This window comes from Diplotaxodon limnothrissa, linkage group LG8 (genome assembly GCF_057381915.1).
Source record: "Diplotaxodon limnothrissa isolate DT_005_m linkage group LG8, D_limnothrissa_male_GT1.1, whole genome shotgun sequence".
In the NCBI taxonomy this organism is placed as follows: Eukaryota; Metazoa; Chordata; class Actinopteri; order Cichliformes; family Cichlidae; genus Diplotaxodon; species Diplotaxodon limnothrissa.
Window position 1 is genome coordinate 10,279,444 of NC_140603.1, and position 17,886 is coordinate 10,297,329.

Consider the following 17,886-nt stretch of genomic DNA (forward strand, 5'->3'; position numbering starts at 1 on the left):
AAAAATTAACTGGACAAACTAACATCATTTTTAATATAAGGATTGTTTTTAGTACTTGGATGAATATATGTAGCATTTGGCTGATTCTGAACAGAGTATGGGCCTGTATACTCCACATATCATTCTCCTACTTCTGTCAGTGGTCACGTCATCAATAAACACAAGCGACCGCTGCCTGGTTTCCACTGGCAGCCACGTTCATGCCCATACCATCACACTGCCTCCACCATGTTTGACACAGGATGTATTCTTCAGATCATGAGCTATTTCTCTAATTCTCCATACTCTTCCCTTCCTATCATTCTGGTACAAGTTAATCTGTCATATTATGCATATGCACTCTTCTCCAGCAGTCTAATCCAGGGGTGTCAAACTCCAGGCCTTGAAAGCCGGTGTCCTGCAGGTTTTAGATGTATCCTTGATCCAAGACAGCTGATTCAAATGGCTAAATTACCTCCTCAATGTGTCTTGAAGTTCTCCAGAGGCCTGGTCATGAACTAATTATTTGATTCAGGTGTGTTGACCCAGGGTGAGGTCTAAAACCTGCAGGACATCGGCCCTCGAGTTCCCCACCCCTGGTCTAATCTGTTCTTGCTTTTGACAAATTATTTGGACAGCATTTTGTATTTTTATTCGTGAGGATATCTGTTGATGGTAGAAGGATTCTTGGCTAGGTTAGATGTTATGAAGTAGTTTTTCCTAACCAGTGAAAGAATTCTCCAATTCTCCTTCAGGTATCTTTCGGTGTTGCTGAGGTGGCCAGTAAAGACATTGTTTTTAGGAATGTACCCGATTGTTGTTTTGGCCTTTTATATTTAATAGTACATGTATGATGGAAAATAAGAAAAAAAAAAAGAATAAAGCATCGCTTTACCGAGCCTGCAGTTGAGGGTAGTTAACCTTCACTGTAGGCTCACAACATACTCAAAGTTGAAAATCAAATCACATTTAGATAATATATTTTTAAAAATACTGCAATTGACTGTATATTTACAAAAGGATCTATCTGGATATAAAACATAAAAAAAAAAAACTTCATTACAACCCAGGAAAACTTTCAGAGTCAAAATCTTTTTGATAAAGTCTTTTTATTTATTTGTTTAATTCTTTTTTCATTGGAGTGATTCAGCTATATTGGTTCTTTTATTCTCTATGATTCATCCATGGTACTGTCGTCTTCTTGGCTCAACTCCTCTTTGTCCATTCTTTCATTTTCACTCTGATCAGTGTTGCTATCACCGGTACACCGGTCTTCAAGTGATGCATCGTCTTCGGCCACGTCTTTAGTTTTACTTTGCTCCGTCTTCTCCTGTTCTACATTATCCAAGCTGCTTTGCCCTCCCTCTTCTTGTTTGATTATGCACACAGAGTCTTGCTGAAAGTTGTCCGGTGGCCTAATGGGGGTCTCCGTTTCCATTTCCTCCACTTTCACCTTCACTGCAACGACTATTAAGACAAGTAAGTCAGCAAATTTACCAAAATGGGCAACTAGCATGCAAATGAGGAAAAAGTGACTCATTTGAGAATTGTCTCTTACTCTCCTGCTCCTCTGGCTCAGTCTTGGGCTGGATGAGTGGCACTTTTGGAGGAGTGCTTTGAGGACTTTCGGTGTGTTGATCAGCACCGTCTTGAGCTTGGTCCTGTGAAAGCCTCTTTTTTGTGTGCTTCTTTTCTACAAAAAGCAAAGAAAAGGAGATCATTCTCATGTGTCAAGTAAGACATTACCGATACAAGACTACATATACTTTTCTGAATAAAACCTACTCTTTCTCCCGAAAGAAAAGCGCCGGCATTTCTTGTTCCGCACCAGCTGCTTTTCAATTAAGTCAGCTAGAAAACAGAATGAAACACCAGTCACTTTGTTTCACACTCAGAAACATCTATGCATCACTCATCAACCAGTCACTTCTGTCTGTGACAGTTTAAGGCTGGAGCTTAGTGAGTGTAGTGAACTGTTGCTGTATTTATAATCAAAATTGAAGTCTAAATGCGGTTAAAGAGCGCCTTTTACGCTAATTTCCAGATTTTCAGACTATTGTTGTGGTACACCACTAGAGGAGTTAGCGTTATTCATAGCCCAAAATAGCTTTGGCGCAGATGTGTTGAGGATATGTGCTTTCTGTGTGACATCACACAGATCCAAGATGAGAAAAAAACTGAAATGCAGCATTTAGAGGCGTCTCAAGCCAAGCTTTTGGCTCATGGGGATTACCTCATCATACTCTGACCTTATCTATTGAAACCTTGGCCATTAATCCCCTTTAATCAGAACGCCTCGGTACTCCTGCATTAACCCACATCACTTCAGTGCTCTACATGTTGATTCAAAACACAGTGTTACAGTCCGCTGTATTTACCGACTCCAGGAGGTGACTGGAGCTGGTAGCCCATGAGCTCACACCAGCCAACTGGGTAGATGTCTGGAGACTGGTGGTCAACCCACTGGTCAAACTCATCCTCCCAGCCGTCAAAGTGGATGAGGAGAAGGCGGCCGACACAGCGCTTCACGGTGGCGACGCACAGGAGCCGTGGCTCCATCAGGTCCACGGCCTCCAGCTTCATGTTGGGGGAGAAGCCGTGACCTGGGTAGTCCTGAAAGAAGTGTCATATTTATTAGTGTTTTTACATCAATAGATACATTTGAAAAGAAGCCATCCTGTCCTATTAATTCAACTTATAAAACATGTGATGGCAAGGTCATCCTACAACATCTTACAGCATTGAACAGTCTCACGGGCGCAGCTTTTGCTTTGGTCTCCTCTAGGTACTTTTCCCAGGTGAAGGTCTGAGCATCGTAACCTGCCAGGAAATGCATAAAGCGACAGGAAATATATGGTGAAGCATTTCAGCACCAGCAGACAAGTTAACCTGCAAACTAAGAAACAGAAAAAACATACCTGGGGGTACAGTGAGAGGGATATTGTTCTTTTTACAGAAGTTAATTGGAAGAATGGCGTGAGAGGAAGCATGGTAACAAAACCAGTCTGAGCCATTGTTTGATATGGTGCCATCAATGCCCACCATCAGGTACCCATCAAACAGCACCTGGGAAAAAAAGAGGAGTAGAGTCAGAGAGAGGAAAACCAGCAGTAGAGATACGATCTCTACAATCCAGCTGTTAGGTGGAGGAACACACCAACAAGAACCTGCAGCGGGTGGAGAACTGGCTTTTGTAATGCTATGCTGAGCACAACAAGGCTTCAGCAAGAAGTACCAGCTGCAGACCAAGATGAAATCAATTCAAACAGTCCTCTATCAAGGCGCTTTCTATTTTATGGTAAAGACCCTAAAATAATACAGAGAAAACCCCAACTATCAGGAAAGAAGACACGCTGTGGAAGAAAGCAAGATTAATAATTAAATGCAAAGCGCTGTATAAACACAGTGCACGTATAAAGGAGTTAATCCACATGATGAGAGACCCACTAAAGAAGCAGCTGATTATACTGCTGAGTTTACAGAAGATACCCCTGCCATTAGCTCATTTATGAGCTGTTACAGTTACAAGGGCATCTAAATCTCTGGGAAACACCAAACCTAGGTGACAGATGATGAATCACAAACACACATAAACAAAGTCAACAACAGCTACCTCACCTTGTGTACTGTGGCCACACAGATACTTCCCAAGTTGAGCGGGTCAATGGCCTCCAGCTTCATTCCTTCTTCAAAGAAAGTTCCCTCCATGTAGGTGAACCTCAGCTGAGGACAATACATTACATTCATGTGAAACAGTGAAGAGGTAAAGCTTAAACTTGAACTGAAATGAGCATAAGCTTAGTAACGACGATGATTACTTCAGCTATTTTTGAGTTCTGACTCAAACAATCCGCAGCTTTTGGACTTTGGGGGTAAAACATGGAGAAATAAAAAATAAATACATTTAATGAATTCCTATGATTTTCTAAACTACACCACAATCAAGTGCAGATTTACTGCTAACCTTATAGTACACTCGACTATGACTTACGTCAGTGTTCATATACTTCCTTACCTTTTTAAAGAGCATGAACGTACTGTCAGAATTGCCCCTCAGACCACTGGAAGACTCCAGATTGTTTGCTATAAAAATAAGAAGGTTTCATATTTTAATCTACAACAAATCTAAGAGGAAAAAGCAAAGTAATCTTCTATCACCAGCACAGTACATGTTACATTTCAGAAAACAGAAATCTTTAAAATCATGTATTTAGTTCAACATCTGTGCAGTTTCATGTCATAAAAACTTTCACTGTGATTACAAATAAAATGATCCACACTGCTAGTGTTACGCTGAGGTCCAGTATCCTTTTCTAAAGTCCGAGTGTGTCTCCAAATATTTCTTTCCCCTTAAAGTTGATTAATCCTGTTTTTACTGCTGACTGCTTGGTTTCCTACATCAAAGTTAATTTCCTTTTGCAAGTTTTTGTTCTGTACCACACATCTTCAGCTCCAGTGGAGAACCCGTTTTCATACTTACCAGGCGCTTTGATGTCATGACCCACTTTTTTGGACCAGCCTATCGGATGCAGGAGGGGACTCCATATGTGACACCAGAAGTCTGAGATGATGTTCTCAGGGGTGTCACTTTGGTCCGCGTACACCAGGCGTACACGGCCACCGATGTTGGAGTCCACGATGGCCACGCGTGTCCGGCTCACGTATTTGGAGTCCACCACCTCCACGCGCATGCCCGTCCTGAAAGAGTTCTTCATGCTTTCTGCAAGCTGGAACAAAGAAAAGCGGGAGGGCGGCAGAGTGACAGAAAGTTGCTGATTATGTGCTTAATTCAGTGACTTCTATTTCATTTAATCCATTACACTCTTTATGACATACAGGGCAATTCATAACATCAGGCAGTACCTTCAGGTAGAAATCAACAGGCAGAGTTTGGGCCCCCACCAACCTCTTCATCAGATACTCCTTCCAGTCTGGGATGTCCTGCTTCAGATCTACAGACACGCAAATCATCAAACAAGAAAAGTCTCTTTGTGGTTTATTCCCCTCTTATTTTTCATATTACATGTTACATAAACATTTTAGTCATAGTGTGTGGTCTCAGGGCTTCATTACACAAAGTTTCAGTGATGAAACTTGGAGAGGCATTCTCCTTTTCTGCTCCATCTCACAGGACTTATAGCTCTCTCAATTAATTTCACTTGCAGACTTTAAAAGAGTACAAATGACCTTGTGAAGTCATCACTGGGAACTTTTTCCTATGACTGTGTACACATTAAAGAATCTTTATTTTTGTTATTTTATTGCTATTTTACTGTTTTTTATTGTTGTAATTTTAATATGTTTGTTAGAAACAGGTCCTTTTTGTAAATGTGACATTGGGACTACCTGTATAAATAAAAAATATAAAAGTATGACATACAAACAACACATTTAACCTGAAACCGTATAAAAGATAAGATCAATTTCTAGTTGTTAACAACAGAAAATGACACATTTGTCACTTTTTATTACTTTAGATTTTTAGGATGTTTTCTGCTGCTCTTTTACCTCTACTAAGTTTTATATCATCCTCCATTTACATTTCTCTGTCTTTTAACGTCTGTTAAGCTACAGGCAACATGTCTTTCTTCCATTTTATCTGTACTTTATATTTTATTTATCTTTTGATCTGCTAGTAGAAAAGTGCATTACAAAGACTTCTCTTCTTCTTACTGAGAAAATTGCCTTTGTATTTAATTTCCTGCCCATTTGCTGCATCAGTTATTTGTTGTCTTGATTTTGCGATATCACCTTAACTGCAAATCGAACCAGTGAAAATACTCAGACAGAAGCTCTTGTCTGTTAGAGTCATTCATATATTCTCTAATCACAGAGCTGATGATCAGCATTCATTTGTCTGGTCAACGACCACTAGTTCACATTATCACTTCAGATAACTCGCTCACCTGCTCTTATTCTTTTGAGGATTTAAAGAATAAACAAAAACACCTTCACCAAGGTCAACCAATACTGGATGAAGCAGTTGATTTAGGACCAAACAGAGCATAGGCGCCATTTTTAAAAGCAAACTGAATGTGAATCCTAACCTTGTGGGGGTACCAGCAGCTTGCTGGTCATTGCGCACCATCCGATCGGGTTGAGCTCTCCTGAAACGAGGCTGCACCAGAAATCATGGCTGCTGTCATGCTCAAAGCCCTCGTATCTCAACAGGGCTTTGTATCCTGCAGACAAGAAAGGACGAGAGTTACCTGCCAATGTTGCTACTTTACCAAAATATATTTCACTGTGTGGAAGTTAACATCCTGAACTGTTCCAGGCAAAAAATTCTAACTGCTAACCTGGATGAGTTCATGAGACAGATGAGTGAACAACCAAACAGAATCGAGCTCACGCCAAGATCAAACTAATTGGCAGTAATAACTGACCCAACTTAGCCCGTTAATGCAACTTTTACAAATAGCATATCACATTTGGATGCATCTGACGCACCAGTGTCAGATGTTTTCTGCAGACACCGGCTGTTTCATCAGAGGAGAACAGCTATGTTAGACAAATACAGATACAAACACCATTTGTTGAGGCACTTTTCACTCTGGTACAAACCATATTGATACCAATTTATTCCCGGTCTTTGGTACAAATCTGTAGACAAAACTAAACTTCAATGGTCACTGAGACTTAAAATCTGCATGAATAGATTCACTAGTCTGATCTGTTTGGCAGCTTTACCCCAACATGCCTCAACAAAGCCTGGTTCATCACGTGTTCTCTTAGCTTGCACAAAATTTCATAACATTAAGGGTTCATTTACGATCAATTCTCATTGGAGCAGAGCTCCGAACAAATGCTACAGTGATTTAAATTATAGATTCAGTCATCTGAGCAAAAAGGTAAGCTGCTATCACAGCGTTAAACCTGAAATGTGCGCTATATGAGTGCAACAACATAAGCGGTTCACACATTTACTGCTGTAAAGAAGATGATGATCTCTCGGGTCAGTGCAACATTTGGTATTACAAAAATCTACCAAAAGATTTCTTTTTAAGATTTTTAAGTGCTCCAGATATCATCTCCAGTCTCATAGCACAATTTCTTCTGGTTATGAATATGCTGCACTTTATATTCAGCACCATGAGAAGTACAGCAAACCAAGTTTTAAGCTTTGCAAGAGGCATTAAGATTTGGGTCTAGCCAAGAGACAAATAAAATTCACTAATGAAAAATAAGAAACTAAATGTAACATTAATATATAAAAATGATTTGTGGTTCATTGGGCTGTTAACTGTTGGCAGAAAGATGCACACACCTGCAATCTGGATAACTGTAGCAATCCAGTAGACTTTACTGGGGAGGATGGCATTCGTGTTCAGCACCTCCACTTTCATCCCCATGGTGATGTCATCCCACTGGGCACAAAGGGGAGCCTGTAGGGGGTGAAGCCAGAAAATTCCTTATGGATCATCTGTGTGAAGCTTTTATGTACTACCATCTTATTTTCCAGCATTTTCAAGAGAAACTCAATTTTCTATTGTTTTCTTCTGCTGATGACGGCATGAAAACAGCAATATAATCCTAATAAGCCATTTGAGTTTCCCTTTATTTGATTATTAAGTCAGTTCCCTTAACTGTTAACATCGATGGTAGAACGAGGTTTCCACAAAGGTTAAGAACAATATGTCGCTATGACGATAATTTCTTAGCTGTAAGTCTTTGTAAGAACTGCAGAACAGACTCACGTGTCTGAAGCAGGAGACAGATGCAGCCAGAGACGTTTCTCTCTCCAAGTATGCGGTCCAGTCGAAAGAAGCAACAGCAGCTACGCAATGGAAGGAGACAGAAAATAATTCTCTTTAAGCCACCTTTTTCTGACTGGCTGCCCCTCGTAAACAGAAGGTGGTCGCCAATATTGCATCTTGTGTCGGTTCATTGGCACCAAATTGGAAATCACATGAAATGTGCCGATTGCAGCAGGTTAAACAGGTTGTGTTAAAAAAATAAAATAAAAAATTATTTCATGCAAACAAGCGTGCTCGGTGACTTTACCATCAACTCCGGTGGCTGCTGGAGGAGCTTTGTTCACTTTATTCAGCACAGTAGCTTTTTTCGTTGGGGGCTTTCCCTAAAGAAGCAAAGAGGGGGAAAAGAAATATTTCTCAGAGCCTCTTATATCCATACAGTTGGCATAAACCGTGAGAGAGCATGGTATAAGTCACAATCAGATAAAAAAAACAAACAAAAAAAACACTCTGCCTACACTATGCCTCTAATGGCACGCAGAGGTGCTGTCTGTCAGCAAAACTATGCAAAGATTAATTTCATGAGGTTTGGACAAGGATGGATCATGAATTCCAATGAATATTGAGATCACCCTTTGTAACTCAAAACTTCGTACAGGCCTTTACAGAGGATCTGCTCTCCAGGTACCCTTCTCTTCGTCAGTATGAAAGTGAAGACAAGGCTATGCAGCAGCTTTTGGTAGGTCAAACCACATTGAATGGGACATAATGGTCATTTCCAGTTCTGTATTTTTTATTCTTTGGCATCACTAGAGTGGTAATTAAAGAATTCCTTATTTATCTTATTCTAGGGCCTTTGCACATTCATTGTCTAAAAAAAACAAAACAACCTCTCTTCTTAACAACAACTGCTTTAAAGCCACTTTTCTCTGATTGGTTGCCCTTTACAAACAGAAGGTTTGAACGATATGTGGGTGTGGCATCTTCTTCTGCAGAGCCAAGAGAAGAAAAACAACGTCCGGAAACGAGGGCCTTAAGCCTGGGCTGAGAGCCCTGGCATGTGGGGTTTCAGTACAAATGTCCTGCCTCACCTGTCTCTGCAGCCATATATTCGTAGGGTGGTCTTCCTCTGAATAGTGGGCATGTGTGAACTGCGCGGGGACGGCGGTGGGCTTGAGAAGCCGGCCCCGGCGGCTCGGTAGGTTCTGCACGTCGTAGTAGTCGTCCGGCTGAAAATGCTTCTGGCACACGAAGAGTTTGCCGAGGACGTAACGGGGGGTCCTTGGGTCCATGTTCAGGGTAAAGAGCCATTGTCTCAGCTTCTCCTGGTCGCTAAGTGGAAACCGATGAAAGACGATGTTTGGCCTTTTTATGGTTAAGCAGGTCTCGACGCAACACTTGTGAACCATTTCTGTACCGAGTTAGGAAAGACGGACACAGGCTCACACGTCCCCGCAGAGGTATTTAAGTCCAGCGCGGTCTTCTTCTTCTTCTACTTGTTATTTTTCTGCAGCGCTCACAGGTAAACAGCCTTTTTTGCAAATACTGCCACCTTGTGTTCAATATTACTAACTATGGTGAAATAAATTTGCTGAAAAATGCCTTAAAATTACATTTAATACTTTGCAGGCATCTACTCAGGTCTGTAAAGATGTACAAGATATTTCTGAATGGTTTTTATTTCGCTTTGAGTTTTTGTTTTTCACTTTAGTTTCAGTTAGCTTCCAGAGTGCTACCGCGGTCAGCACTGGGTCTTTTGGGTCACTGTCATGCTGGCAAACCCATCTTCAGTGTTCTGTCTGAGAGAAGGAGGTTCACATCCAAGACCTTACGGTACATGCCCCCATCCATTGCTGACTCAATGCAGTGAAGTCGCCCTGTATTCCTTGCAGAAAACCAGGCCCAAAGCACAACAAATCCACTTCAGTGCTTGACTGCGGGGATGGTGTGACCATTCATTTCTTTGGAAATTCAGCAGGGGATCAGATAATCTATCTAGATAACTATAGCGCCAAAATCCCAAATAAAAAAATAAACATTTCATACTTTCAGCTTTTAAAATGAGTGAATTTTTTGCAATTGATTTCAGTAATTTTCAATAATTCATAGATTTGTGACATTGAAAGTAGCGTGCTGAAGCCGTTCATGGATTCACTACAGGATTTCAGATAATCCCACACCTGTCTGAGCTGCTGAGCAACACACTCACGAATGGAAAAACTAGTACATCTCTTTGCCCAATCCGGTGACACTGACTGTGTCAAACTCCCAAAATGGATTATTGAATAAGGCAAGGCAGCTAATTCAAACTGCCCTTCTGGTGGTCCCCAGTGTTCAAAAATACATAAATAAATACATTAGAAAAAGTCAAACTCTTTCTGACCTGCAGACGTGCTAGAATGGATGACTTCTTAGAGTTTGATGAATAAGAACGAGAGCAGGATGTACTGCAGAAGCGCTTAGTCTTTGAATAGAAGTTGTTGATATTCCCGGTTGTTCCACACATCTCACAAACCACTGTGAAAAAAAAGCAATCAAAAAAGTTTTTGTTTAATGTAAAACATTATGAACATTGTTAATAGTGCAGGTGCACCTCACCTGGTCGCTCGTTTAGCACCTTTAACCCTCCTCCTGTCAGATGTCGTTCTTTACCTCTTTCCTTAACATCCTCACGCTCTTTGGGTGCCATTTCATTGTATCCAGCCTATGAAGGAAAAAAAACAAACATCCCACCTGTAAACAGTAGGTGTAAGCCCCCCCAACAGTCCAAAATAATTGCTACTCACACTAATGGTTTGCTCTCTTGGTTCAGCTGAAATGGTCCTGTGTTGGATAGAAGGCAGGCAGCTACCGCAGCCCGCGCCATTGCAGGAAGGACAGTGCGGACGGACAAACACTGTAGGAGCAGCTCCCGGCCTCAGCTTCAGAGGCCCCGCTGCCAGTCTGGGTTCAAAGTACTCCTTGCCAAAATGCTCATTGCAAAGGTAAGAATTGGGTGTGGCAACCCACTGCATGCGGGTGCGCTGGACCTGCTTCTCCCATTTCCGAAACTCTTCAGGGTCCTTGGGGAATTTAAACAGGGTTACGCCATCTTCGGTAGTTTTTCCACATCCATAAGCCACGCAGTGGTAAGGCATCATCGGAGCTTACACCATGAGCGCCTTTCATGGATCCTTTCTTCTTCTCAGTTGTGCTGTTTTGTTCTCTGAGCTGTGCAAAGAAAAGAAATAATTGTATCTTCCAACCGGCAGTTGGCTTTCTAATTTTCACACACAACCATCTCTAGGGTTTACGAGAATGGTCCAAACAAGACGAAATATCCAGTGAGCAGCAGTTCTCTAGGTAAAAATTCTTCTCTGACCCCAGGGGTCAAAGAAAAATTCCCAGAGTGCTATAACCTGGAAATTTTGCAACCAAGGTATGCTGATCATCGCTAAGATGGCACAACCTACCTAAATATTGCTGCTGACCATTTCCACCCCACTGAACAAAGTTTACACATCCTTTGGTCACTGCTTCCAGCAGGATTACAAACCATGTCACAAAACTCAAATCACCTTAAACTGGTTTCTTGAACATGACAATGGGTTCACTGTACTCAAATGGCCTCCGTAATCACAAACCTGCAGTAACTCATGTCAATATGGACCAAAATCTCTGATAAATGTTTCCAGCATTATGAAGAATAAAGGCACTTCTGAAGGCAAAAGAGGGTCCAACCCACTACTAGCAAGGTGTACCTAACAAAGTGGCCGGAGAGTGTGTATTGGCTCTATTTGCCTCATTATAATATTCTCTACACTGAAAAACCTACATTAAAATGACAGGAAGCTTCGCACTTTATTTTATCTGTAATGTCGACATAATGTTTAACAAACACAAGACAGTGAAACATGACAAACAGAAGTTTGTCTTGAAAAGGCGGCCCTTTCGTCATCGTTATTATTATTTCTAATATCGCCGTTAAAGCACAGTTACAGCTGACTGCTTCATAAGTTGAGTCAAAACGTAAACAATGTAACTACTGTACACCAAAGCTAAGTGATAACAATGCTAAAAGTACTTGTGTGCAGTTATGAAGCTGCACTTTGCTCGTCATGACTTCAAACGTGTACTTACAGGAGGTTAGTGACTGCTGGCACTCAGTAAAATGTCTCTTAGGTGTACAAACTGATTTTGGTATCAAATGTTAATGTATCTTCATAGCTGCCCAGTACTGTAATGTGGTCGCTCACATTTAGCGTCATCTACTTACGCGTGTGCAAGGAATTCTGGGAGTTGATGTTTTTACGACAATTGGAAAAAAGTCGCTCTCCTAGTCACAAATAAGTCATTTTACAGGCATTCAGGTGTTTGCTGGAAAAAAATAGCCTTCTGTCGGTCTATGAAAAAGAAGTTTGCGGACACCTTGCTATTCAATTATTATTAATCTTAGGCCTTTGCACAGTGTAGAAAAATAAATAAACATAACCAATAATGAGGCAAAATATACAAACAAATATTAAGTAAAATATGTTTTGTAATTTAGATTACTTAAAGCAACCGCTGCTGGGGTCAGCACTGACAACAAATGGCAGTATCTCTATGAGGCAGTCATTTTTGTTGTCTCTTAACATGCGAGATTTGTTATGCTCCCCTGCAACTCCTAATGGCTTTGCAGTGGCAGTGTAGACTTTGGGCGTTGCCCGGGCTTAATTGCTAGTTATGAAAAAAGTTACTGACAAGGTGTGGATAAAGGCAGACTTCACGAAGGATGCTGTAATGCTCTCCTGCTTGCAAGTTTCAGCTTTGAATGTGTAATGATTAAAAAATATCCCTGTGTTTCTGAAAAACAAACAAACAAAAAACTCTGGTGTCAGTCTTGATTTTGTGTTGAGTTAGTATTGCTGGGACATAACAGCTTAAAAGTTGATTGGTGAAATTCCTTGACTTCGAGTTGTGTTGCTCCTAAGTAGTGCTGATAGACAGCAAAAAGTATTTTTTGTCTACTGTACTTAGCCATATTTTTGCAAGAACTGCTTAACTAACTAAAGAGAAATGCTGGTCAGCACCTTAGAATGGAAGATCCATCTGTGTTTCTCAGAGCTGAAACATCTCATCATCAGCTTTTTGGAGAAGCACCCTCAGAATCATTCCCCGCGGTGACTGCTCCAAAAGCAACCACTGCTAAACTAAATCAATAAGAAAAATAAAACTCAGAGGAATGGATGTTAGACCATTTGAATGTGATTTGGCAGTAGCTGCTGTGTCTTCATGAGAAGAAGAGTAGATGAAGTGATGGTATTCACATGTGTGGTTCCCAAAAAGAAGTACGGAGGAAGAAGCGGGATCGTGCGGTGCACCTTTACTGGTGACACCTTTTAATTAAGGGAAACTAGTGTGAAGCAAACTGAGACAATGCCAAGAATGTGTAGTTTCTATTAAAGTCAGTTTGAATATATATTAAAATATATTATATAATAATATTTGTATTTATATATATTAAAATACAAATATTACTATTAAAGAGTGACACACATTTACTTCAATCATAATAAACACACAAACAAAATCAAATATATAATGTTTTGTTTCCTAATCTTGAAACTGTCTTCATCAAATGTATTCAGTTAGGGATGTCTTGACAGCAGTTACAGGTACAGCTGCTCTGACACTGATGCTAGATTTAAGTTTTGTGAGGCTTGGAAATATTTAAAATTTCAAATTAAAATTATTTAAATGAATTTGCTTGTATTTACTTATAATTTTGACAGCTGAGAAGTTTTGTTAAACCACATTAAAGCAAAGTCGTGTTAAAAAATAAAGTTTGCTTAGGATTGTATGCAGTCCTGTGAAAAACTAAGTATACCGATACTGCTAATACAGAAATTAACAGGATAAGTAGCAGTTAGGTTTTGCTAATCAACTTCTCAGAAGTGGATGTTGCAGCAAAAAAACAGAGAAACAGCAAAAAATCCCAAGAGCCTCAACAGGCCTCTATAGCATGCTAAATTATAAAGTTTGTTACAGTACAATTAGAAAAACCCTTATTTGGAAGGATTGCCTGCTCTCTAAAAACACATGGCAGCAAGGGTTAGGTTTGCAAAGTTGCATCTGACCAAACCACACAACTCCTGGGACAATGTCTTTGGAACAGACAAGACCAAAATAGAGATATTTGGTCATAATGCACAGAACCATGTTTGACCAAAACTAATCTCAGCATATCAGCACAAACACCTCACACCAGCTGTCAAACATGGGGTGATGATTTAGGCTTATTTTGCAGCCACCAGGACCTGGGCACCTCACAATCACTGAGTCAACCATGAACTCCTCAGTGTACCAAAGTATTCTAGAGTCAAACGTGAGGCCATCTGTGCGACGGCCAGCTTGGCTTGGCTCAAATCGGGTCATGTAACATCACAACGATCCCAAGCACTCCAGCAAATCTACAACAAGAATCAAAGTATTGGAGTGACCGAGTCAAAGGCCAGACTTCAGCCTGACTGTTGCAGAGCAAGTGAGAGAAGAGTGAGCCAAAAATGATTCTGTAACGATGTGAGAAACTGACAAAGTCATACAGAAAGCGAGCATTTCATGTTATTGCTGCTAAAGGTGGCTTTACAAACTGCTGAATCATGAGATGCACTTAATTTTTCACAGAGTGCTGGGAAAATGTTCTATTTCACAAAGGACTGTTTGAGAAAAGAATAAAATTAAATATTTGGAGCAAAGATTTAGAAACGGACATTGCAGCAGAGGACTGAAAATTGTGTTGCAACTCAAACAGTGAATTCACACCTCAGATTAACACACTGTAACTGGTAAATGCAAACATCTATGTAAGTCTTGCAGAGTCTAACCACAATAAAATGACTAAATGCACAAAGACCAAATGTTACACTCTGGATTAGACAAATGATGCCACACCTTCTAGTAGAAAGAACAAACACAAGGAGGTATGAGCAATATCTGAAAAGGTTGAGGGAGCTTTCTTGAGCTTTGTGATCGGTATGTAAGGAAATCAAATTTGTTGTCTAATTATTGTTAAAGAACGAAGAAATCATTAAAAAGTGCAACATTCTGTAATTTTCTTAACAGCTACTATATTTTCTATAGTTGGTATCATCTGCTGAGCGGCATGTCACTGGGGAATTCTTCTTAAAGGACACAATGCAAGTCGTGCAGTGTGTTGACAGTTTTATTTTGGAACAGGATGGTTTGGAAGCTACATCTAAAAAAAGACCAGTGAATTTGGTGACCCTGTGACCTGATCGGGCTAATGAACAATTTGTTTATACTTGATACCAACTGAATGTAATTGGAGGAAAATTTTGGACTTTATTGACTTTTCCACAGAATATTAAACAAGATCTAATCACGTTTTGGTGCACTAATGTAAGTGTACTCAAATTGCTGCTCAGACTTGGTACTTTACCGTACTGTAGTGCCTGTTGTTTTGCTTCATTTTTGATGTGCAATATTATAATCTTTTAATCCCAAACAAAATTTAGGTAATTAAATGTGTAAGATAGCTAACATTAGCAGATGGTGATGCCACTAGTTTTGCAGTTATATGAAAAATGATAGAATGACCACACTTGGAGAATATTCATCAGATTTTTGTTGTTGTCGTTTTGCTTTGGGGGCTTTTTAGCAAACAGGCAAACCACAGATCTCAAACTAAACTATTTTTTAATAGCTGAACATACTGACTACATTCTATAACTTGCTTTTTCTTACTTTTTACCTATCATATATGTATACTGCATATTTTGAAAGAACTTTTCTTTTCTTTGCATGGCCACATAGCAAAGAAACAAAGATGACTGATTCTGATCGAACAAACTTAAAATGGCACATTCTGGAATTGCAGAAGAACATTTCAGCTATCAGAACATCTGGCTTACTGTTACCCACACTCTGAGAAATCGCAGGTGTAGTAAAAGTGCATTTCTTTCTTAGTGTGTGCAATTACCAAACACTAGTCATTACTGGACCCTAAAGGTAAGGTAAAACTACTTCCTGAATATGGAATAAATGCACTAATTTTTACCCTTTTTCATATTATTCTTTTTCATAATTACGTGAACCTTTTTGAGGTACAAAAAGATGGTAAGTGGCTTGGTCCTTATATAGCACTCTAAGTGCTTTATACATACCTCATTCACTGCAGCACTTTTTTTGCACCTAAGTGCTTTCTAGCAAACATTCACACACATTCATGCTGTGATGAACGAATCACAGAGCACCTTTGGGTTCAGTATCTTGCCCGAGAGTACCTAAGTATGCAGGCTGGAGACTGGAGCAGCCAGGGATCGACTCACCAACCTTCCAATTAGTAGATGACCAGCTGAGCAATATATAAAGCATAAACCATATAAAGTCTCCAGGTTTACAAAGTACATCTTTACACCATTTCTTCAAGGCATAACATTATGAAACTATCTATGCTTAGTACGATTGAAAAAGAAATTGGGAAAAGTTGTAATTTTACTCTTAGATTTTAAGGACTGGCCTATCTTAAGCTGTTTGGAAAGCCTTCAATGCATTATGATAAGTTTCATTGGACAGTCTATTGCATCAGCATGATGGTGCAGTGGTTAGAGGAGTTGCCTCACAGGAAGAAGGTTTTGGTTTCAAAGCCAAACCTTCCTGGAGTTTTCTGCTCCCTGAGGCTGCTGTTTTTTTGTTTTGTTTCCATCAAAGAGATTTAAAGATCCATCCTATGTTAACTACTGTTTCTAAACATATTATAAACAAAAAAAAAATCTCATCAACTGATATTAAAGACTGGTTCATGTGTATTGTTCATCCTTAGCTCATTGACAAACCATTCTAAGCAGGCCTGGATAGGCAGGGGACCTTGTTAACACTTATCTGTTAGTCTTTAATCTTGTTATTTGATGTTCTGTTTGGTTGCCATAGTTGGTTGTTGTTACTTTTAATTTTTGTAATTATTTCTGCCTGCATTTGAGTCTTCAATTTAGATTATAATTGAATACCACAACCAACAAAATGAAGCCTTTGGACAGCAGCAAGTGGCTCTTTCCTTCTTAAAGGTGACTATTGATCTTAAGCCATAGCTCACTCCTGAGTATGGGCTGGTCTTTAGGGAAACTCCTCTGGACATGTAAACCATAAAAACAAAAAGTGTCACCAGTAAAGTTGTACCACACCTTCCTAGTTCCTCCTTAACTTTGGTCCTTCCTGCTAGCTGGTTGTAGGCTTGCTGCGCAACCAGGTGATCACCCACTTGCTACAATGGCTGCCACATGTTTTCCAGAGCCCACTTCCTCTAGCTCTTCAAAAGGGAAGCATGGTCCTTGCTAATTCCCTTTCTCCTTATCACTTATCAACCTAGTCGCCACCACTCTGTGCAACCAGAGTCATCCTGCCTGGCCAGCTTGAATACACACACTACATTGCCAAAAGAATTTGCTTGTCTGCCTTCACATGCATATGAACTTGAGTGACATCCCATTCCTAATCCGTGGCATTTAATGTGATATTGGCACAACCTTTGCAGCTATAATAACTTCAACTCTTCTGGGAAGACATTCTACAAGAGTGTGTTTATGGGAATTTGTGAACATTCTTGCAGAAAGCACATACATTTGTGAAGTCAGACACTGATGTTCGACAAAAGGCCTGGCTCGCAGTCTATGCTCTAATTCATCCCAACGTTGTTCTATTGAGTTGTAGTCAGGATTCCACACCAGACTAGCTCATCCATGTCTTTATTGGCCTTTCTTGGTGCACTGGTGTGCAGTGATGTTGGGACAGGAAGGAGCCATCCCAAATATGCTCCCACATGGTTGTCCAAAATAACTTGGTGTGTTGAAGCATTAACAATAATTTTCAGGGGGACTAAGGGGCTGAGGCCGGTTTCTGAAAAACAACCCCACACCATAATCCCCCTCCACCAAGCTTTGGATGTGGCACTGTACAGTCCCACAAGTACCTTTCTCCTGACATTCACCAAACCCAGACTCGTCCATCTGATTGCCAGACAGAGAAGCTTGATTTGTCGCTCCATTTAACACGTCTCCACTGCTCTAAAGTTCTATGGCAGCATGCTTTACACCATCAGATTAAACGCTTTGCATTGTGCTTTGTGATGTAAGGTTTGGATGCAGCTGCTTGGAAATGGAGACCCATTCCATGAAGCTCTCTAAGGGCTGTTCTTGTGCTAATCTGAAGGCCACATGAAATTTGGAGGTGTGTA

General features: G+C 40.3%; 1 protein-coding gene across 1 annotated transcript; it reads right to left on the minus strand.

Annotated features, from left to right (window-relative positions):
• Window positions 1-1,121: 1,121 nt before the first annotated feature.
• l3mbtl2 (L3MBTL histone methyl-lysine binding protein 2) lies at window positions 1,122-11,912 on the minus strand. The gene is made up of 18 exons (XM_085360446.1): window positions 11,796-11,912; window positions 10,463-10,886; window positions 10,275-10,380; window positions 10,060-10,193; window positions 7,984-8,059; window positions 7,677-7,756; window positions 7,247-7,364; window positions 6,027-6,161; window positions 4,843-4,931; window positions 4,460-4,706; window positions 3,995-4,062; window positions 3,598-3,702; window positions 2,898-3,045; window positions 2,717-2,799; window positions 2,358-2,592; window positions 1,765-1,830; window positions 1,538-1,672; window positions 1,122-1,446 (listed from the first exon to the last, which is right to left on the minus strand). The coding sequence occupies exons 2-18, from the start codon at window positions 10,814-10,816 to the stop codon at window positions 1,151-1,153; spliced, it is 2,475 nt and encodes an 824-aa protein (XP_085216572.1). The 5' UTR covers window positions 10,817-10,886; window positions 11,796-11,912; the 3' UTR covers window positions 1,122-1,150.
• Window positions 11,913-17,886: the final 5,974 nt, after the last annotated feature.